Source organism: Megalobrama amblycephala, linkage group LG5 (assembly GCF_018812025.1).
Source record: "Megalobrama amblycephala isolate DHTTF-2021 linkage group LG5, ASM1881202v1, whole genome shotgun sequence".
Lineage (NCBI taxonomy): Eukaryota > Metazoa > Chordata > Actinopteri > Cypriniformes > Xenocyprididae > Megalobrama > Megalobrama amblycephala.
The window spans coordinates 15,502,154-15,527,081 of NC_063048.1; the positions used below are offsets into that span (position 1 = coordinate 15,502,154).

At 37.7% G+C, this 24,928-nt stretch overlaps 1 protein-coding gene across 1 annotated transcript in view; it reads right to left on the bottom strand.

The window, feature by feature from the left end:
* The window catches only part of fmn2a (formin 2a), a 58,061-nt gene extending 33,353 nt beyond the window's left edge, over window positions 1-24,708 (bottom strand). Inside the window, 11 exon segments of the mRNA XM_048190815.1 lie at window positions 5,035-5,122; window positions 8,383-8,527; window positions 8,709-9,085; window positions 9,087-9,599; window positions 11,740-11,838; window positions 19,038-19,222; window positions 22,556-22,598; window positions 22,600-22,722; window positions 22,724-22,957; window positions 22,959-23,801; window positions 23,803-24,708. Of these exon segments, the coding sequence (XP_048046772.1) occupies window positions 5,035-5,122; window positions 8,383-8,527; window positions 8,709-9,085; window positions 9,087-9,599; window positions 11,740-11,838; window positions 19,038-19,222; window positions 22,556-22,598; window positions 22,600-22,722; window positions 22,724-22,957; window positions 22,959-23,801; window positions 23,803-24,660 (3,508 nt within the window). The 5' untranslated portion in view covers window positions 24,661-24,708.
* Between the last annotated feature and the right edge of the window lie 220 nt (window positions 24,709-24,928).

The window sequence follows — 24,928 nt, forward strand, 5'->3', positions numbered from 1 at the left end:
ACAAGTGTGAGTCACAGAAGGTACAAACAAATCATCCGGAGGGGGTTGGCATCAAACACAAATAATAATAAAATTAATTATTATTACTAAAATTATTAGTATTAATTCACTATAAAGTATAAAAAAAATGGTAATAAAATATGACAAGATCTCAGAGTTAAACTGTGTCAGAAAAAAATGTATCTTAATTATGTCAGATAACATGGTCAGGTCAAAGTGTCTGAATAATTTTTGGTCCCAAATTTTTATCAGTTTTACTGGTAGTCCACTATATGAAGAATTTTTGGGTATAATATGTCACAGTTGACTTTATTTTGCTATCCTCGATTGCTATAAATGAACTATAGTGTCCTGCATCCACTAGTAAAAATGATAAAAAATGATAGTGTCTGAATAATTTTTGGTTTGACTGTATAATATATACAGTCACAGAAGGTACAAACAAATTGTACTGAGGGGGTCAGCATCACACAAATAATAATACAATTATAATTACTAAAATTATTATTATTATAAAACAGAGATTCGTTTTAAAGTAAGATGTGTTTATATATTGTTTGTCATATAACATTAAAATCAATAATTATATTATTATTATTTACAACAACAACAACAATTATTATTATTATTATTAAATATGATAAGATATAATATAATAAATATATTAATAGTTTGCACTGCAGAACAAGTGAGTGTGATATACAAATCATCCGGAGGGGGTTGGCATCACACTCAATAATAAAAATATATTAATAATAATACTATCTTGGCCCATTCAGAGGAACTTTTATTTGGATATAAACAGAAAGGCTCTGTGGAAATTATAATAAGAGTATCTGTGAAAAAAATCTCACGTTTCTGAAACTATAAACGCAATTATACCTTTTACACCACAATGACTATAATCACCTGAAATTCACTTTTACTGATATATAGCTCATCACTTAGCTGAAGATTTTATTTAAATAACACCTATTACATGAGGAATCCCCCTGGAGCAACCTTGGATTAAATGCCTTGTTTAAGTGAACAATGCTAGCTCAGGTTTGAACATCTAGATATGCTACACTACAATTCTGTTCTTGTTACATATTTAATTGGCCAAACATTTAAAGTAGCACTTTGCAGGTTTACAAAGTTCAGTTCGTGCCAAACTTCCATAATAACTATCTTACAAACGTACACAACCAGAAAAAGAAAATATACAACGAATGCTACCATGTTTGCAATTCTTCAGCTGTACGAACACATACCACCATCTCTCTCTAAACACAACTAACTATAAAACGGTCCAATGTTTGGCTAACAAAGAGAAGAGAAGGAAGGATTTTATATAAGGACATGATCATACACATATGTTTCCTCGTTGCTTTCTTTTTGATCGCTGCCATTATTCAGAATGTTTCCACAAAACAATGTCCTGTGACAGCTCAGAAGACCCAAACAGACGGCACTGCAGAACAAGTGTGTGTGAGTCACTAAAGAAACATAACAAACAAATGGTCCTGAGGGGGTCGGCGTCACACGTTGAGGAATCCAATCTTACACACGCATAAACACAGAGCTGACTTGTGAAACTATGAGACTGTTATGGGTAGAAATCAAAGGCTTGTCACCAAGTGTGTTGGTGCAAGAGCTGCCTGTGTTCTAGTCAGTCATGCAGGAGTGTTTTTCAGCTCGTGAAGGGCTCAAAACATGAGATCTTATGAAAACCAGCTGAGGGAAACAAGAAAGTTAACACAAAGGGAGCGATTCAGTGGAAATCCACATAGGAGTTGCACCAGATTAGGTTTAGGTTCCCTAATAACAAGTCATAATGATGAGAAGAGTTTTTTAATGTTGTTAGTATATGGCTGATAATTGAATAATGAAAGAAAAGAAAGACAGACGGGTAACATTTCTTCTACTGACTGTAAAAAAATGCCTCATAACTTTGCGTGAACCTTTAAACTCTGCAATTAAACCAACTCATGACATTCTTTCCTAGTTCCTCAAAGGGCCTGATCCAGGTCAGTGTGGTGAAGCGTGATGTTGAGGAATGTATTGATTCTGGGTAAATAGCACTGTTAGAGAAACTGTTTGTTTCTATTTGGTGGTTTACTCTGGCCAAACATGCTGGCCCCTGCATTGGGCGGAATTGCAACAAGAACCAATGAGACTCGACCAGTGCTGAATTGTGGGTACTGAGCTACATAATAGATGGGGACTGTGCCCATAAATTCTCAAAGAGCCAGTAAAAATTTCTTCAAATACCGCCTGTTTAAAGGATGTGTGCTTATGTATGCGTGTGTAAAATATTAGGTATCCGTTCACATAATTTGATGTGGTTTTTAAAACTGCATCCAGCCTTGCTGATTCATTTAAAATGAAGAAAGAAAAATAGAATTTAACAAAGGATTGTTGTTACAGTGGATTAGACTGGAGGGAAATTATGCATGGAAAAATGTTACTGAAAGAAAACAGAATTCAGCTTGTCTGCCGCCTGTTAACCAGCGAATGACGAAAAAATACACTTTAAGACTATGTTGCTGAAGATACAGGACTACAAAGTAACCAAACATGGATCCATTTTTGCACTGACTCCAAAATCAAAGAAGAATCGACTGTTGCATCTATCCAAATAACAGTGGCACTCCTGAATAGACCAGTGACTCGGAATGAATGGTTTGAATAAAGAATTCATTGCTCAAAAAGACTAGTTTTGCAGTGTGTTCCAATGAATCGATTGAGTGAATGGCTTAATGATTCACTAATAAAATCTGTTATTTGTCACCACCATACTGTCATATGGATGTAACCTGCACAAAGATTTACTAAAAATATAATATAATATAATATAATATAATATAATATAATATAATATAATATAATATAATATGGTTAGTTCCTGTCCTTGATTCTTTATTCATAATAAAACACGGCTATGACCGCTTCACCCAACGGTGAACACCCTTAGCAACCACTTTTAGCAACGTAAACTCTATGTTCTCAATTGATATTGTTCATTGAAGCTTACTGTATTATGTAGAAAAGTATTGTGAGAAAGAGATCAAGTTTATTACCTGCACTCAGATTTAGCATTTTCCTTCAGGTCAGTCCTATGTTCCATAATAAAAAATCGGTTTAAATGTCCGATGTATTATCTTGTCCTTTTAACAGTTAAGGGGTTTTCCCGTGACTGACAGCGCTAGTCAAAGCATTTGTCAGTTGCGTCTTGTTCCGTGTTCACAACAATTCAGTCTTTTCAATGTAAAAGTCTTTGCTCCTGACTGACTCACTCATGAAGTCAATCTTTGCCGCCATCTAATGGTGTTATAATGTAACTTCTGTTGCTGTTCACAGTCAGGGACTATTTTTTTCTGGCGGAAGGAAGGCTTTAGTTAAAGTTTACTTCATGAAAGTTGCATTAATACATATTTTTGGCTTTAATATTTGTATTGTGTGGTAACTGTTTTATAAAGCAATAAGGTACTCGAGGCTAGTACTGTATCGTGAATAAGTCACTTATTCACGATACAGCACAGCCTCTCGTACCTTATTGCTTACATATAATATAATAATTATATTTGCTTTTCATGGTTAAGATTAATTAATTTTAATCCAAAGAAGAAAAGCTCAGGTATATCTGGATGAGAAAAGGACACAAGTTAAGTGAAGACAATTTGAAGATATATGTGTGAAATAATCAACCTTTCTGAAACATTTTCCTACTTTTACTAATTAATTGTCTTAGTGTTTGGCCTTTTCCCTATGTATTCTATTTCAGTGACTCCTTCACCTCATAAAAATCCACAATCAAAAGTTTTGGATAGCTCTGGGCGCTTCCAGACAGGACTAACATACCCGAAACATGTGATGAGAAGAAATGGCATTATTTCCTTTATAGTACATTCAAGGGGATGAATGAGCAGATAGAGTGATGACAGCAATAAGAGGGATAGAGAGAGACAAATTAGACAGAAAAAGACCCTAGAGGTAGGTTCGGAAATATCTTCAGCAGAGAAATAGGACATCGAGGGTTTATGCAAAACAGATTAAAACTGTAACTACAGTAAAAGAATAGAACAGAATGAGAAAGATGGTGCGACTCTAATCATCACGTTCATTAAGATCTACAGTATCAACCTACTCTTGAACCCTGAGATGCAACCAACCCCTCTCTCTCCAGCTTTCAAACACAATCAGTAACTGTATAAACAGCACAGAACAATGAGTATTAATTGGCTGTGACATCATATTTCCCCCCTTAGAGAGGTCACATGTTGGCAGGAGGCTGAACACAATCTGGGGAGGATTTGCTACAAACACACACACACACACACACACACACACACACAAACATGTTTTTAAAAAAAACATGACACTAGCAAGTAGTTTACAGGAAAACAAGTGTGTGCGCACACAACATGAAAAATGGGCATACTTCACGAGTTCACACTTTACTAATCAAAACGTATGCGTATTTGGCGTGCTGTATGAGGAGAGGCCTCTGAGCTCGAAATTTCTGTCCGAACCCAGAGTACTCCCCCCGTATCTCTGGTTAGGATAGTAACCAGGCGAGCGTGAGTAGATGGGGTGTTGGAGGGATGCAGAAATCTCTCAAGGAACGTAGGTGAGTCGACTATGTGTACATATATATATATATATATATATATATATATATATATATATATATATATATATATATATATATATATATATATATATATATATATATATATATATATATATATATAGGCCATATCTCTTGCTGATTGGTTAGGCAATTTGAATGTGCTCCTCCCGAACTTTGTTAATTGCCAGGCGAGCGTGAGTAGATGGGGTGTTGGAGGGATGCAGAAATCTCTCAAGGAACGTAGGTGAGTCGACTATGTGTATATATATATATATATATATATATATATATATATATATATATATATATATATATAGGCCATATCTCTTGCTGATTGGTTAGGCAATTTGAATGTGCTCCTCCCGAACTTTGTTAATAAACATCATTAAGTGTAAAGAACACTTCTGTGGGTTGCTCACCATTTTGGATATCTTTCATATCTAAATGAAGACTGGACATTAAAATCCCCACCGCCTGAGAACGTTTGTTACTCAGCAGCTTGACAACCTGAGAGAGAGACAGAAACACAGAGAGGGTATTATTCATTACTTTAGTAAAACATCAGCCACTTTATACTATAAAAAAGATCACACAGTTATTTAAAAGCAAAAGTTTGAATATTGTCAGAGACAAATATATTGTACATAAACACAGTATTTCATCTGGCTGCCCTCATAAATATAATAGCACAGAGAGGTACTTTGCCCTAAAAAGGAAGCCAAAAACAAAGCCAAAGTATGAGTATTTATGACTGTTTCCTCATATGGCATTATGGAGAAGTCTCCTCTCATTCTTTCATGCATAGCATCCACATATATCAAAATAACTTTACTTTCTCCCATTTCTGGTTCTGCCAAAGAACACCACAGCAATTATGCAAATGACAGAGCTGTCTAGGTCCAATTAAACCAAGTTAGATTTTGACACTTCCAGACAGCCCCTTCAAATCAGGCATTTCTAAACAAGTCTGAGTTGTGTGTGGATGCATGGAATACCTCACATACTCTGTATAAACTTTCACTAATAAGTTTTTTGAAAGAGAAAACATTCCCTGAGCTCTGCCTTCTGCTAGTTCACTGTAGGTTTAGCGTCTTCCGTCCATTAACACATGTACATTGAGTGCCATCGTAAACATATCTTTTTTCATTGCCGTCCATTAACAACATTGCTAATTCTGATTGTTGGAAAGAATTTGGAGCCATGAAAACCTTCTAGTACAGGCCACTCTTGAAAGTGTGTGATGGCGGCTCAGTGTGATCATCAGGAAGCCACTGGCTCCCATTATCTCCACGGGGCTCATGACCACTAAATACAGCTCGAACTGCAAAGTGGTGCGCTACGTTAATGATGTGGGAAACACACTCATGCCTGTGATGAGCTGGATCTCAAACCAGACGCTTACCAACCAATGAGAACTGATTCCATACTTTAGCGCTGTCTTGGTGGGAAGCGTGGATGTCGATGAATGAGGGAGGATGGTGATACAGTAACTACCAGCTAAAGAGCTAGATAACTCCTGCCAAAGCAATGGGCCGTAAAATGAATACGATTCATAAAAGTAACATGATTATGTGGGCACAAATGGAGCTTCGGGCAGCTGTTTTTAATTGTTATGTCTAATTTATGTGAAAGGTGCAATTATAATAAGGGTATTTGATTAAATTAGCACTGTAATTTTGACTGATATGTGCAAACTGTAACCATAGGCCTAAAGCAACTCTTCTGTGAATAATGCTGAAGAAGTTATCTATGCATACACACACACCCACTCTCTCTTTCTCGTTACACACACATATAAAGTGTGGCATGACCACACTAGGCTGACTGGAGTCGCTGGGTTGGCTGGTGGTTTGAGGGTTGTGGGTTTTAACTCAATACAGACCCCCCCTCCCATTCCTCAGATCTTACAGACCACAGAGAGAGAGAGAGAGAGAGAGAGAGAGAGAGAGAGAGAGAGAGAGAGAGAGAGAGATAGAACACTTTCAAAAGTCTTATGAATTTCTCAATATTTTACATGGTTAAACATCCAGTTCGTTATTTATCCTATTTGTAAGCAATACCACTGTGTATTCTCAAAACCTGTTCATATTAAAAACTTGTTTATACACATTTTTTGATAATAATTTCATTACCATTCTCATATACCATGGTATTTAAGTGGCATTACAGAATACTTCACAGAAAAAACATGGTAGTGCCATGGTACATGTACAAAAACATGCACAAAGTACTACCTTGTTATTCTTGGGAGTATCATGTAGTACTATGTAAACACAATGGTACACGAATTTCAGTACCATGGTATTTCAACATATGATAGTATTACCTTTTGATACAATGACTGTACCATGTTAGCACCACATTACTCTTTAGTAAGGATGGTTATTACCATTGTACAGTACATGTCAGAAAAACAAGGTAGTACCATTATAAATGTCCGAAAAAACATGGTATTATGATGCTACACAAACATACCACTCAAAAATTATGAGGTCTGTTTTTCATGTTTTTGAAAAAAGGCTCTTATGTTCACCAAGGCTGCATTTATTAGATCAAAAATAAACAGTGCAAACGGGTAATATTGTGAAATATTATTATATTTTAAAATACCAGTTATCTATTTTAATATATTTTCACATAATTTATTCCTGTGATGACAAAGTTGAATTTTCAGTATCATTACTCCAGTCTTCAGTCTCAAATGAACCAGAAATCATTCTATGCTGATTTGATGCTCAAGAAACAATTCTTATTATTATCAATGGTGAAATCAGTTGTGCTGGTTAATATTTCTGTGGAAACCATAATGTATTTTTTTCAGGATTCTTTTATAAATAGAGAATTCGGTTACACTTTATTTTGATGGTTCACTTTAGACATTCTACTAACTATGAGCAACACTGTAACTACATGTCAATTAACTCTCATTAGAGTATTAGTAGACTGTAGTAGACTGTTAAGTGGACTGTTGGGGAGCATCAAAATAAAGTGTTATCAGATATTAATCAGATAGTCTCCTAATAATCCAGTGACCGCATGTAGTTGCAACTTTACTTATAGTTAGGAGAATGTCTAAAGTTGACTATCTAAATAAAGTGTTACAGAGAGTTCTAAAGAACAGCATTTATTAGAACATTATAAATGTCTTTAAACGTATCTCTACCAATGTAATACACACACATACACAGTAACAACACAAAAAATATCTTTATGTAATTCATAGTTAACGAGCACAGCTGCAAGACAATTAAATGAGCTTTTTGTGATGCAGTTTGTAATGTGCTTGTTGTGTAGCTTTGAGCTGTTATCAGAAATCTGTTTGACTCCAGACGAAGGACCCACAAAACTCTCACCAGTGACTAATTTTCACACCACTACCAGAGCGGAAGAGAGAGAGAGAGAGAAAGATTAGCTTCAGATGTGGTAGATGCCTGAATTTTTTTCTGATGGTAAACAGTCTTATCAAAGAGTCTCACAGTCACACTTTGGTTGATGGAACATTAAGTAGAGCTTATAACATTTACTGAATATGTCTGTAAGGCTCTGATTCACCAGCTGTGCGTGTGAAATCTCTGTTAATGGTTTTGTGTGTGGTGAGGTGGGGGCGTGGGCAGAGCTATCTTCAGGGGTAGACAACCGGGAATGTTGTCCCGGGAGCTGAGACGAAGGGGGCCTACTAATGTCCACTGGGGTATGGCCTACTTGTTGGGCCCAGGGAAAGGGGTCCAGTGATTTCAATCAGTGTGGGTGTAGTAAAGTCTTCTTACCTGTTTGGCCTTTGATTTAGTTATGGTATCTGAGATAGGTTTCTTCTTTTCCTTAACTGCGCTTTTGGCAAACATGTCCACAAATTCGTCAAAGTCTACGGATGGCTCCTGAACCTTCTCCCATACCAGAGCACTTTTGTTATCCCTATGTGCAAGGAAAAAAAAAAATATATATATATATATATATATATATATAAATCAGTTTGCTTTATTTGTATTTGTGATCATAATAAAACCTTGGATGAATTTAAATAAGGTGTAACACAAACATTCAAAATACATATTCCAAATACATGTAGCAGTCAGTCAACGAGGCATAAGATTACTTTTTGGCATGTAGCTGAATCCGGGTCCAGTAGAGTGGTTTCATGGGTCTTGGAGGCTCGATGACAGCTTTCAGGGGAACAGAGTCCTGAGCCATGCTGGGCGGCACCAACCCCATGAAGGGTGGAGGGGGACCAAAGGGTGGTGGGGGCCCAAAACCAGGTGGAGGAGGGGGCGGTGGAGGTCCACAGCCAGGAGGTGGAGGGGGAGGGGGTGGACCCATGCCTGGGAGTGGAGGAGGGGGTGGAGCCATGCCCACAAGTGGAGATGGGAGAAAAATACCTGGAAGTGGAGGTGGTGGAGGGGGCGGAGCCATTCCTGGGAGTCGTGGTGGAGGGGGAGGAGACATACCTGGAAGTGGAGGAGGGGGCGGAACCACAACCTACAAGTGGAGGTGGAGGAGGGGGTGGAACAGTACCTGGGAGGGGTGGAGGAGGTGGAGGAGGTGGATGTATTGATACATCTGGTGCTGAAGGTGTTGGTACACCTGAAACAACAGGAAGTAGTGGTGGTGCAAGGGGACGGATTTCCTGTTTTCTTTGGCAACTGCAGGTATAGGGCAATCCCATTGGTGTAGTGGCGCTGTCACTTAATTTGGGAGTCTGTGATTGGTCTGAAAAAGGCACTGGAAATTTAAAGGCTTCCTCGACAGGTGAGGTCTGAATGGCTTTCACGTGGTGCAGAACTCCTTGTTCATTTACTTTAGACTGTTTGACAGTTTGATCATCACACACTTCTCGATCCCTTGTTTCAAGCTTTGTGCCATCCAATACATTATTGTCTTTTTCCATATCTGATATTTTCGTAAGTAATTCTTCAATTGTTCGCTCTAGCTCCTGAATGGAAACGGAAGTTCCTTCTGGAACGATCCCAGATTGCCCCGTAGATCCATCCTGTGGAGAGCAGGATACAGAAAAGAGAGTCTTCACATCTTTAAAAAAAACAGCAGCATGGAATGAAAAACACAGACACCTCCTGTCACATGTGATCGTACTAGCATGAGTTAGTGCCTTGTTTTAGCGGATGTTAGTTTCTCATCAAGACTTTTTTGAGGAATGGTATGAGTGAGTGAGTGAGTGAGTGAGTGAGTGAGTGTGTGTGTTTGTGAGTAAGGGTCCGTGTTTCTTAATAGCACAGACCAGGCACGCATGTGGCGTCCCACAAGTCAATAAAAGCACTTTGGCTGATCTGGAAAACGTAGCTGTGCTTCCTGGATGAATGGAAAAGAGTGAACCCAGGGAAATGAATGAACAGCCACAGCCAACGTGTAAAAATCGGCACACAACACACAAGGGATGCACTTGGCGAACACACAAACATGGTGATAAACACACACACAACATACAGAGACACACATACAATCTGGCAGCAAGGGTCAAGGAAGTCCAACAAGTCTAGACTCCAGAAGTCGTCTCTGAGGACTCCTAAAAGGCGAGCCGCAGAGTCTCCGAGAATGAGGAGGGAAGGGTTTCTGCCTTTCTTTTACACATCTTCAAACGGCTTCAAAGAGTTTGTGTGGGTCTGTGTGAAGGATTGAGGGGGACCAAGAACATATCACACACATGGAGTCTGGTTACATGTTGGGCCCTCTCAGACTGACATGGGTTTGGGGAGACGCTTTCATTCACAAAACCCTTTTCCACAGCCAGGGAGCTTTGGAAAATTTTGGCTCCTAAACCTTAATTCCTAGAGTCATTAGTAGCCAGAGAAGTTCCTTTTATGCGATTTGATATGATCACATGTGTACCAGAGCATAATATATGTTAAGTATTAAGTATTACTGTAAATAAAAAAGACATATTCCCCCAAAAAATCTGCATTCCGAATCATTCAAGAATATTCCTACCAGAAACATGAGGAATAAAGGTGTTGCGTGTGTGTGCTTTGAACATTGGAATGCAAGAGGTCATTTATCATTTCAAAACTCAAACATGGTGGATCTTAAAATGCAATGGCAGGCACTGCGCCTGCTGGACAGATGTTTAGATCAGGATAAGATGCTGTTAGGATGCTGTTTACAGAAAGTATCATAGCAACGTTAAAGAGACTTATAGCTTGTGAGTAACATGAGGGTGTTGAACCTAATGGGAAAATATTTCAAACTAGTTAAAGAGTTTGCACACACTAACATACACATACATGGACAATAGACAAAAGCAAATGTGTGTTTGATTACACATAGCTCTTACTAAAATGTACTATGGTAACAGTAATGGAATCAAATACCAAGGTATTTTGATATTTATCATGGTACTGAATGATTACCATATTAAAACACCATGGTTTTTACATGATACTCCAAGAAACTTCAAATAATACAACAATATTTTATCATATTACATGTCCAATAAACAAGGTATTACCATGGATCCATGTTCAAAAACATCATAGTACCACCAAAAAAGCATGGTATTACCATGGTAATTTTGGAGTTTTTTTGTTACCTTAAAAATACTACTGTGGTAGTACCATGGTACAGTTCTGGTACAGTATCAGATGGTACTGTGGCACTAAATTATCACCATATTCATACACCTTGTTTTTTACATGATAGTTCAAGGTACTTCAGATAACACTATGATTTTTTCATATTACATGTCCAAAAGATACATCATGGATCCGTGTTTAAAAAATTAATAATACCATCCAAATGTCCAAAACAGCATATTCAATTTTGAGAACTTTTTTGTTACTCTTATGAAAAGTAATGGGGTGGTATTTTGATATGTAACATATGCCATGGCATTTACGTAGTACTCTATGGTACTTCCAAGATGTTTTGTAAGAATAGCAGGATGATATTAATTTTGGACATGATACCATTTATTTTTTTTTTTACAAGTAAGATAGCAATACTATGGCTTTCTTTTTTAGAGTAATTTAGAGAACCGTAAATACTATATTGTAGCATTTGAATGTGGTAATGTGGTTGAATGTGGTTAAGTACCAAAGTGTATATCAAATACATTAATAATAATGGCAGCACAATCCTTATTTTGGGCATGCAAAACCATATTGGAGACATACTCGCACCTGTGCAGAAGTGGGGGACGGAGGCCACATTGTTTGGAGCCGCCCAGGTGTTCTGATCTCATTCTGTCCCACTGGAGCCCAGGTATACAGCTGCTCTTTCTGAAAATGTGCAAGAGAATGAGAGAACTAGCATTAAAATAGCTGATTGTGGCAAGAAATTATTTAAACGGCATACAAGAATCTAAAATTAGCCTTCTGTTCCTGGGACTGCTTTCCTGATTAGACAGCAAGAAAAAGGTACGATTCTGTGGCAGCACTGAGTGAAGGGCGACCTCTGCTGGCAAACTGAAAGACAAACAACACCACTGACCAGAGCAGAAAGAATACATGGCATTTGTCTTGCTGTCACTGCCCGCATGTTCACACATACAAATCGAAAGGCTTGTTCCCAAGGCTGTCTACTTCACATCAGTTGGGGGTTGCGCAAGCATGCAGTGAACATGGCATTCAATCAAGACGTGCTACATTGTTGCACTGCATGATTGTACACCATTTAAAGGTAAACCTTACAAGCTGGGTATAACAGGTTTGACTTTATATAATACACAATGTCCTGGTTAATAATTTATTGGTGTATGTGCATGTGTTTATACAGTGGTCCCAATTCAGAAAGAGTCCAAACATACACTGCGTGCGTAATTATTATGCAAGTTGATTTTCTGATCATATTTTATGCACATTTTACCAATTCCAAACCATATCAATCTTAATAACTACTAATAATTTTGTATTTAATCATTTATAAGTGATATATAATTGTTCTGTCAGGATCACTATCGTCAAAGATGACTGGCAGTTAGCATACAGTTTGTATTTGCGGTATGTTTCTGTTCTGGGCAAAAGCAGCAATAACCCCTTTAGGATAAACGGAACAGACCAAATATTGCAATATCATTAATTTCTTAATGACAATAATTAATGTAACAACACAATTGAAGAATATGAGTTTGATCAAAAGAAATATCAGGCAAGTCCTGATTGGACAAAGGAGGAGCTGGGGATGGAGGAGGGTAATTAGCTCCTGACCAATGTGATAAAGCTGCTGATAATACTGAATGTTCTATATATATATATATATATATATATATATATATATATATATATATATATATATATATATACACGAATGCGGTGATAGCTGTCGTATTCCTATAGGTCAATGTGAATCAGCTGACCTTGACTAACGTGACCTGCCAGAATGCTATACGCTTGATTTCATGAAGGCTGTTCAAAATAATGCATTAAATACAAATATAATAAATGTATAAAATATATAAATGTCATTGTCTTAATATCAAATAATATATCTACTGTTGTATATATTTTTTTAATGGTTTGCTAGAAAAGGGCATTTTTTCTCTAAAGAATAATGACGTATGGATGGACAGACAGACCGACAGACTCTTGCCCTGATACTAGTGTTGTAGTCAAGACCACCTAAACAGAAACCAATTTGAGACCAATACCAGAGTTTGTTGATACCAAGACAAAACCAAGAATTTAAGGAGTTGAGACCAAGACAAGACCAAGACAAAGGCAGGGCAAGACTGAGTCAAGACCAAGAGCAGACCAGCACTTGTCAAATTCATCTAAAAGATCCACATTTAATGCTTGAGAAATGTCTTTATTTAATCAATATTTAATCAATAAATACGATTAGAATAATAAGACATTAGAGATGTTACCAATCAAATGAAATCACTAACAACAAAATTCATCTTTGCACTTCAAAAGATGGCACAAAAGTTGCACCTGAATTTGTACAATTATAACTGCAAGATTGATGTTTTAAAAATAAAATTTTGAAAATAGAAAAATTATGTAAAAATAAAATGATACTTTTAAATACGAAACTAAAACAGGCAGTAGATGGCGGTAAATCACTTGAGTGAGTCACTGAATTTATTCAACTGATTCATTCAAAGCAGATGATTCATTCAGTAATGAAACACCAATGTGTGTTGCTCATAAATGCACAATAGTTCTGCTATGGATTTGTTTGAAAATATTTTAAATGTGTTTAAAATTGGGTCTGTAATGTAAGTTGCTTAATATTACTTTTTAATAAACGTTTGTTTGTATAAAATCAATATCACATTTGCAATCATGTTCATATTTGAGAAAACAGCTCATATTGCTAAATTACATCATATGTTATAATGTGAAAAATATGATCTCATACAAGTAATTTTTTGCAAACATATCTTGAATTTTTTGGGTATTTAATAATAATTTTAAAACGTTTGACACAGTTCTCCATTAATTTCTGAACTGGCACAACAGTAACAAAATAATTCAATTTAGAAGTAAGTTATTGATTGCCATTTGAAGCAGGAAGTTTTACATCCAGTAACATTAATTATGTTAACAAATAAATCAGACAATGCACTGGAAATTTTGTGATATCCTCGCAGTCATGGTCTTGACTGGTTTTGAAATAAAATCCTGAGTCCTCTTAGTCCGAGACAAGACCATGATTGGTAACACAACACTACCTGATACACAAATATGGCTACTGGCTATAGAAACATTATTACATCATTCATGTGAGTTTGTGACAAACAGATAAAAGAAATGATGACATCTATCTCTAGACAATAGTCAGATAGTCGAGTGAATAGTGGCATTACTGCTGCCATTATGCTGTCCTCTTGAAATCACAGCAAGTGAAATCACAGTATTAAGTCATGCTCTGCCATCTATCAGCACAACAAGGTTATTGTCAAGTTATTTCAGTCACTGAGCAGCAGTGTGTGGTAAAGGGACAGTTTACCCAAAAATGAAGATTCTGTCATTTACTGAATGACCAAACTGTTGTTTTTCCATACAATGGTAATCACAAGATTTAATCCTAAATTTCAGACTGTTCCTCATAACAAGATATTGTATGTCTTCAGAGGACTTAAAGTGCACAAGTTTTATAGACTATTGTAATGATGCTTTTATTGTTATTTTTGTCCTTTTTTAAGCCCCTGGTCATCATCAGCTTAAATTATATTGTAGAAAGCAGCATGAACATTTCGCAATCCTTTAGTTTTTGTGTTCCACAGAAGAAATAAATGTATGAATTCAGATCAGAATGTGAATAATGACAGACTACAGAAGTTTTCTGTTTGTGCTGTGCATTAAAGTTTTAGCTGGAGTTCAACTGAAATCCACTCGGATCAAATGCCTGTACAATATCTCACCATGATGGTAATTGGAAAGGTGTACAACAGGCCAGAACTAATCAGAACAGAAAATATTGAAAAGGGTTTCATTACATAGAAAGGGAGAATTTAAAATATGATGACTGCAGATTGGACAAGGGTCAAGAGAAACACTTGTCTGAACAGATTCAGAGAAATAATATTGCTCTGGGATAAGTATAATAAAATAAAAAGTGGTGATTAAATTAATTACCAGAGGATTGTGTTTAAGTGTCTTTGGAATAATACTTTGGAATAGAAAGACATTTTTACTTCATTCAAATTTAGTCAGTGATGCATAATGATAATTGTATGTTTCTTTAGTAGATGATTATTAATACAGAACCTCCTCATTTACATTCTCATTTAAACAATAAAATGAAAAGGTCTAATTTCCACTGCCCATGAGAGACATTAAGGTTTATTTGGCCTGCAGCCTGAGTAGGCTGAGTCAAACACTGAAGCATATATATTGTTTTTACTCAAAAAACTACTGTAACTAAAGAGATTCCACTTTTATGGTGCATTTAGAAAGCAAAATATAGAGGAATATAGATATAAATATAGCTGCAAGCAGCCATTAAGGGGCCAAGCACAATAAAATGCACGATAAGTCATTAAGTCAACATGGCTGGGAGCATCAGACCAACTGCAACAATGAGCAATTAAAGACATATTAAGATGATTTTAGGCAAAATGGCTGAAAAATCATAAAAAGTCACTAGTAATATGATTTAATGGTTTATCACTATTTAACAATAGCTGGTGCTGTTACGAAATTGATGTGGTGTGGTGACATACAAAGAGTGATGTTAATATGTCAAAGCATTGCAGTGATACAGGCCCTCATTTATCAAATGAACGTAGAAACCAGCGTACATCCGAACGAAAAAATCAGATTATGACAACGCTCACGTGTGATTCATTAAACTTTCGTATGCGGCCAATTCCGTCACACAAATGTGCTGGCTGAAGACAATCGTCATTTAAATATCACACCCCAAATATTAGAAGCCTCGCCCAATAGTTTACAACACAGAGAAATGTAACCCGGCCATGAAGAGGAAGTAATCACATGAAAAATAAATTTATCTTACTCTATAAACACCCCTCAACCTCGTAATTGCAAATAATAAAATTAATTTAAATAAAAATACCGGTAGGCCTAAATAAAACTAAATACTTACAAACTTTATTAATATATAAACTTTACCTCACTCCACAGAAAATCCGCGTGCGATTGGTACAGTTGGATATCGGACCATTTAAACTGAGAAGTGTTAACTTTGTCTGCATTTTAGTTTGCTGCTAAATGGCTAAAATGAAAAATTAGCAAGTTAGCAACGCTAGAACTGATTTGTTGGGTCTGCATGTGTGAGTGAGGCGCCCGCGCGATCAAAGATAAATATTTTAATAAAATAAAGAAAACGAATACAACGCGAGCGTAGACTGTACTAGCCCTACTTGATGCAGTTTTTCTCTTTTGTTTTGTTAATCTGTTAATTATTTCAGTGAAATATATTTTGTGTATTATTTTATTTCTTGTATATTATTCTGCTTTTCTCTGCATTGCAGGTAGCCTACATGATGTGTTAATCCTTATGCTCTGTCGATGTTGCCATTTGCGCATACAAAGCGGAATCCCTGGAAAGAACAAAAATTGTGGTATTTTAAGACACTCATCTATTCTAATTTAATTTAATTTAAACAGTGTAATGTTTAATGATCGGTTAGTGAGTGATTGTCGGTCAGAAAAATAATCTACATTTTCTCATAACAAATCTCCACCAGGTTTACTATGCTGCACGCAAGTTCCCGCTGACTCAAAAACGTGCGTACACAAGCTAAGACTTGCCGTGAGATTTGATCGTAGTCAAGCTCATATTTATAAATGGCAAATTTTGCGTGGAAACAAGCATATGCACAGTTTTCTGGCGTACAATCTTTTGATAATGAGGGCCACAGAGTAATTTTGGCATCATGCTATCAAATTTGTAGCTGCAGTATATGAAAACGGTTTCGTCTATCGACACAAAATTCCATAACTTTGTTGGCGCAGTCTGAAGATGATCTGGTCTAGGAGGAGTTTGAAAAAGTACTTTTTGAAAGAATATCTTATGGCGGAAAGGATGTTGGCCGACTATGTCAAACTTCATGTCTAAAATGTGTATCATATGCAGGCGAAAAACTGCGTATCATATGCATGGCAAAACTCATTTTGGCGTATATATTTTATGAGATTACACACATGTAGGCTACTATTGATACGCATTCTCATGTGATCGTGTTGTGAGTTTCATAACGATACGCCAATGTGTTCGTAAAATATAGCATTTTATGACAAAATTCTAAATGGGTATCATCCGACTTGACATTCTGCATCAAATATAAAAAGTGTTGCTGAGATATAGCCTCATGTTCGTTTTGGCATGCTCTTCTTCGAATCCTTTTTCATGTTATTTTTGCACGTTATTCGAAATCAACCTGAATAACATAACTTTTTGTCAGGGTGGTCTGAAGACAATCTGGTTCAATTTTCGTGAAAATCGGAGCAACGGCCTAGGAGGAGTTCATAACTTTCCCGCAAGCAGTTCTATGGGCTGCCACAGACTTCCAGAGCAGAAGAAGAAGAAGAAGAAGAAGAAGAAGAAGAACACTAACGATTACAATAGGTGCCTATGCACCTTTGGTGCTTGGCCCGTAAAATACACAGATAGGCAGCTTGATAGATGATAAATGGATAATGAATATAGTTAATACATACAGAGAAAAATACAAATATGGAGCAGCAACAGAGGGCATGTGACCCATCTTATGTAACCTGGTCAGATGGCTTATGCATGCAGATGTGTCCATTTAAGTGTGCACAAGCACCGGATGCATGCATTTATGCATGTTTGTGAAAGTGTGTGGTACGTACACATCCATAAATATACACTCACAACATGAATATGTGTGTTCATACTGCTAAAGCGGGTTAGGAGGTGTGTGTATGTGTGTAGTGTCATAGAAAGGGGGAAGGGCAAGTCCCAGAAGCAGTGTTAAATGTTCATCTGTTCAGACACAAATCTGCTTTGGCTGGCGGAGCAAAAGAGAAAAGAGAGAAATTCGTTCTATTCAGGTCACATGGGGTGGCCGAGCAAAGAAACATGACAACATGGCTGCAATGTTCTAGGATGTCACTCTCACATACAGTACTGTATTACAACATTCAAGTGAAAATCTCAACACGCCTTGTGTCGTAGCAGGATAAAAAAATCTCCATTTTTAAATCACACTATTTTCTCATGCATAAGATAATAAATACATAATGTGCATCTCTTCCTGTCTCAAATAATGGCACAAAGTTACCCTGCTGAGCTCATATCACATCTGTTCAGGCAGACTCAACTCGTTACTCAATAAAGTGATATCAAGTGTGAATTCTGGCACATTTTTAGTAACACTCATCAACAGCTTTTCTGTTTCTTCCTAATGCAATTCAGTGTTGAGCTCACAGGCAAAAACCTGTGCTGAACGATGTATGGATTCAGTTTTGAACACTCAGGAAGGACATGCATGATAGAAAATTATATTAATTTAAATAATGCATAATCAAAATATTCTATTTATATAAATATTCTAATTTATATTGAAACCTAAACTTAAACATTTCAAATGTAATAATTTTTTAAGCAAGTCAATATGAACAAATGGACAACACATTGGCCTGAAAAGACATCTGGTACACTGTGAAAAAACCTGAGGTGATTTAGAATAAATAATACATTAAATGTCAATTCAAGTGGGTCAAAGGGACCTGTGTGAATTCATATCATGCTGTGCCTCACTTACACTACTGGCAGCAAGAAAAATGCACAAGACAAAAAAGGACACTCCACCACTTTCTACACAAGCAATTTAGTCATTTCAGCACTTGAAAACTGCATTTAAGTGTGGTTTATGTTTAATAATAGAAATATTAAAGCATGCAAAGAATACATGGTAGAATACATCTCAGATGCTTTTAATAAAAACAATAATAAGGATGCTTTTGTGAAATTTGCATGATAAAATGTGGATGAGTGTCCTTATAAAGCAAGAGACAAGAATTAGATGGTCATACTGTACATTGAAAGTGGGATTATCTGTGACATCACTTCCTGTTGGCAGTTCCCTGATGCAGTCACTGAATGGCTGTAGAATCCCCATAGCCAGAATACGGGAACAGAATCTCTCAGCATCCTGTGCAGCATCTTGTGTGTCATCTTCAGAACAACCCCACTGTCTGGAACACCTCTCCAACAGAGAGCGGCCTGTAAGAGAGTGAATTTGAGAAGACTCCATATTGACAGTAATATAGAAGGTGAAAATTCTGCATTTGTATGTAACTGCTAAGGTATTCTGTTTTAGATGGTTCATTGAATCTTTTTTTTTTTTTGTTTTTTTGTCTGGGTACTGACGCCTTGAAGTCAGAAAAGAAAAAAAGTGGAAGAAAAGTGGAAACTGCCATTTCATTTTGTGAGTGCAAGCATATCTGTGTATGCATGTTTCTAAAAGGAATATTTGTCCACCCCGAGCATGAACATGCACTTGAACTTCCTCTCTCTAATTAATCAGGTGGACACATACTCAATATCTCATCCTGGAGTCTAATATCACATACTGGCAGAGAGGCTGATTTTGTGTAACATCAATAAGCAAAAACAAAAACAAACAAACAAAAAAAAACATTATTTTTTAGAAAATCCTTAATGTATTGTCTATTAAGCAAATAAAAAAGGACATTTGTGGATGAACTCAATTTGGAGGTCATGGCTCAGCTGTCTCAGAATTGTATTAGTTGATCTATAAACAACGTTAGCAGCCTGCTAATGCTTTCACAGAATAACTAGTAACTTGAATTTAATCAAGCTTTTAGGTTCAAATTTTGTTTGAGGCTGTCAGCAACAAGTGTATGAGTGCACTTTATAAAAACAGCATGCAAGATAACATTATGAAAATTAAAGGCAGAGTAGGCGATTTGTTCCAGAAACATAAATGTTCATATATTCAACATACATACATATATTATATATATATATATATATATATATATATATATATATATATATATATATATATATATATATATATATATATATATATATATAATATAAAACGTCTGTGGAAGGCGCAGGACCATAAAATGTACATCCAATCATTGCATTCGGTCCGCCTGTCATGCATTTCCATACCTCTGCACACCCTGCTCGTGCAGACATCACACGTCATCAGTGCATTTTCATGCTATGCAGAGTTAAACACACGTCAGTCACCGAGCATCCCAAAACAGCAGCCACCTTTTACAGTTCCTCCTGAACCAAAACAATGAGCTTATGCAGCATTCAAACCATAACTACTGTAATTTGGAAGAGATGGAAACCCACTATCAACGCCAAAATGAATCTGCAGCAGTCAGGTGGTACAGGTCTGTACTCTTTAAGTTGTTTTTGTTCTATATTATTGTAATGGTCTGTACTCTTTAAGTTGTTTTTGTTCTATATTATTGTAATGTTATGTACTTTGAGTCACCAAGGTAGTTTAATGCCATCTCTTCATGACGCTTTGCAGACTCTTCTGTGTGCTTTCATGTGTTTTAGAGGAGGTGTGGCTTTGGAGAACACACTGAAGTGAGGGTGAGATCTAATGCTTTCAAAGCTAGCTTGCTATTGCTAGCCTCTCCGAAAATTACCTACCCCACCCTTAACATAGGAGTCTGTTTAAACATAAATTTATATATAATACACAATGAATATGATAGCATTTTAATGAGAATAAACATGTTCAAATCAGAATATGAAACATTATATTTACTCTTGTAAACACAGCAGCCTTAGTGTTCATCAAACAATAAAAAAGTACTATATAATTGTCACAGATCCTCCCTGTCCTGGACTACAACTCCCATCATCCTCCTCGTCTCAAACCTGCACGCACTTCCCAATCAGCACTCCATCACGGATTCCCCACACCTGGATCACCTCATCATCTCTCCTTTATTATGGACTCTCACTCTGCACTCCCTTGTCGGTTATATTTTTTTTGCTTTATGTTGGTGTGTAACGTTCCTTTGGTAATTAAACCCCGGTTCTATGTTGAAGTTTGTGTCTGTGCCTCTCTACTACAAACTACCGTAACAGAATAACCGACCCAAAACAGTGAGGACTTCAACAGAAGAAAACATGGGAATTTTCCTCGTTCCAGTGCCCCCAAAAAACCACAGACATCAGCTCTCGGCGGAGGACCGCCTCTGGACAGCCAGACAAGGACGGCCGCCCGCTGGAGAAATATGTGGAGGAATTTGTAGAGCTATCTTTTAAGGTTATCTGGCCAGATGCTATTTTGAATTCCTACTTTCTGAGGGGTCTAGGACGAGGATACGATTCGCTATTGTGAACCTGAATGCCTCTATTCCTTTAGTCGAATCTATTAATCTGGTTCTATTCCTTAATGGTTCTGAGTTTGAAATTGAAGAGGTTCATAGGTGATCGTATTCACCTCGCCAGCCCCCTTCGAAGCAACGGTGGCCTGGCCAGCTCACCAGACCACAAATTTCCTCCACCTATCGCTCCAGTGGGTATGCCCCAGAGCTCCAAACCAGAGGTCACGCCCAAACCGTCCAAAAGAAGGGCCACAAAGAGGTCCAGACGGTCCAAAAGGCCCGCCCTCGCCGAGCCCATGGCCTGCTATGTTGAAGTTCGTGTCTGTGCCTCTCTACTACACACTACCGTAACAATAATTACATAATACTATTTTCAGATTGTGCACAATGCTTTGTTGTACAACTGTGCTTTTGAGTTTCAAAGACATTTAGCCTTTAGCTCAATTAATATTTGATGCTTTAATATCTTCAAGGGATTTGTAAACACATTCAGATATGGATGCTAGCTTTTTATCTAGACATGAAGTCAAAAGGTAAAAAAATAAAAAAATAAATAAAAAATGCCCCCTTTAAAGTGTTCATATCTCACTTTTTATCTTTTTCTGTTCCTTTGTATCTGATCTGTCCTGGTGTAACCTTCATGAATGGTTTGTCAAGTGCAGTCTCTATGCTTAAACCACTTAAAAACAGTGTGTGCTTTTGTACAAGTGTGTATTTGAGTAACTTCCTGTGGCACTCTGACTCAATGAGGCAGAAGCCAGAGCTTTCCTAGCCAGTAGCTGTGTGCGTTTCTGTGGGATTGTGTGTGTATGTGTAGCATACATATTTGAGAGCCATGTTTTATATTTTTTGACTGCTCACTGAACATTGAGGGGAGTGAACTAGAATAAAGTACAAAAAAAGAGATTTATATCATGTCCATGCAGGCAATTAACTGTTATATTGTCTCCTCTTATGACATGGAATTATACATCTTAATTGTTCAGAGATTTGAAAATACATAATGTCTGTGAACACATTTTTACCTAGCATGTGTTGCTACCCTAACAACCCTGATCCTATCCCTACACCTAAAAAATTATAAAGTTGAATTGTGCAGTGTTTGATGAGCACAGACTCAGAGCAAATTCTGGGCAAGTGTCATGTAGTGTATTCTTAAATTAAAATCAGGCCTCTTTGACTATGAGTGTGAGCATTGATATTAAATCAAAACACACTGACTTACCCGAAAACACATCTGGAAAGGTGGCGGGTGTGTACCTCGATCTGACCGGCCTGGAAGCCACTCTCAATAAGCTCTGATTCAACATGTATGGATTCACACCATTCGTCATGGCAACCCACCGGACCGGCAATGCTACAGGACCGCTGTCTCTGTGCTCTCCAGCTTCCCTGCTCTGTATGACCCTTGACCTGAGCCTAAATCTAAGACGACTTTGCGAGGACACATAGGGCTTGGAGAAGGAGTGGTGAATGGAGATATTATGGGTGAAGTGAGCTGTCTGGTGGTTGTTTTAACATAAGAGGTATGTATCGTGGGATACGGTTTAACCCCGAGGTTTGCACTGGAAGTTCTACGTGGTTGTGACCCCGAGCCTAAAAAGTTCTCAGATGACCACTGTGTGATAGGACGCAGCACTGCTTTTCCTTCTTTGTTGGTTGGAATACCCTCGATCTACCTCCTCTACACAACCATCACCCTCTACGTTTAGCTCTACACTACTAATGCTCTTCTGTGGTATGAAAATGACCCGGCTGATTTTGGACGTTGAGCTGGTCTGATTGAGACCAACTTCTAGGCTTTGAGTCAGGCTATTGCTGCCATAATGACACTCTTCAAGAGGAGATGATAAAGATGAACTCTCCAAGATCTCTTCGGCACTCTCATAGGAGGTGGATGTTGTTGTAGTATCCTGAATACTGTAGTTACTGGTTGATTTGGTAACAGCTAAGATATCCTGGACACTACTTGTCTCAGTGATAGTATCCTGAATGCTACAGTCATTGGCCAAATTGGTCAAGTGTCCAGCTTTATTTGCAATATCAGTCACTTCGCCACCTGGTTCTACCTTTAATGTCACTCCTTCTACTGTATCTCTACTGCATTTAAGATCCTTTTCTTTTCTGTCAGAAACAGATTCTCCTTCTACCTTCTCTGGTTCATCCATACAAGCAAAGCTACAACTAGTAAGACCCTGAGTGACGTCAGCCTGGCCTTCGGACACTACTTGTCCTTCGCTGACTGCAGCACTACAGTTTTGCCCCTCGGTAACTCCTTCCATCTGCTGTTGTTGTCTGATGGTCCTCTGAATATCCGACAACAGATCTTGAGCCTCAGTGGCTGAGTGGTAGCTGTAGACGTCTGTATCCGACCCTGATCCCTCAGTCTCTCTCTCAACATCATCTTCAGTCATGTCCAAGCTCGACTGCCTGCTTTCAGATATGAGTTGCTTACTGTCTGGAGTGAGAACCCTCCAGCTCATCACCTGATATTCCACCATTGCTGCTGTCATTGGCATCCACGCTTTTAATCCTAATCCCATCATCCAGTACATCCTCTTTGGACACTTTCCGGGATAGGCCCTTGCGAATACGAATGCTGGAAAATACAGAACCTTTGGAGCCCTCCGATTTGGATTTCCTCTTGCCCGAGTCGCCTGATAATTTACTTTTCTTAATCTTCTTGAGATGCTCATGGTCTCGGTCCTCAATGCTCGACCAATTCCCAGCACCTTCCACTCTTGTTGTGACAGTAGGCTTCTTTTGCTTGGCCTCCTGGTTTCCCATGTTCCTCAGAAGGCGAACACCTCTAGCAATCAGGCCATGCTGGGAACGTGTCTGCTCAGACTGACTTTCTCGTTCTCTCTGATGCTCTCTCTTCTCTCCTCTATCCCTCTCTGCGCTCCCTTGCACTTTCTCCCCCTCCTTCCCTAATCCCTTTCTCTCTCTCTTCACCACTGAGAGCAGCTGCTGTGATGATGCGGGCTGTGACGCTGTAGCTGAGGACTGTCTGAGAGACAGCTCCCCCTGCCTCCCAATCTCTTTCACTTTCTCTTGCCTATCTGTTTGCTCCGGCAGGTCGCATAACGGGCTGCTGGAGGAGCGGACCAACTGAGCACGTGCAGTGTGGTGCTGTGAGGTTGGGGACAGCTGTTGCTTCTGATGTAATTCTGACTGTTGTTGCTGGTTTAATAACTGTTGCTGTTGTCTTCTGATAAGATTTGTCAGGCTGCTTTTTCTCCGTTCTTTCACTCTCGCTCTGAAGGGAGAGGAGTGGAAACTCTCCCGCAGGACAGGTAACTGCATCTCTATCGTCTGAATGTTTTGCATCTTGATTTTTGCTATATTGACCTGAGAGGAGGAAACAAATACATTGAAACTGAGCAAAACAAAGTTAAAAAAAAAAAAAAAAAAAAAAAAAAAAAAATCAAGACAATTTCTATTGTAAAGAGCAGAATTGAGGAATTACTTAAATGTAGCATGTTGTATTATTGTATTGCACCTTAAAAAGTAACTATACAACATTATTACATTTATGGAACGTAAGAAGTTGGATACATTTTTTGTGTTTGTTTTGCATTAGAAAAGCAAATTAATA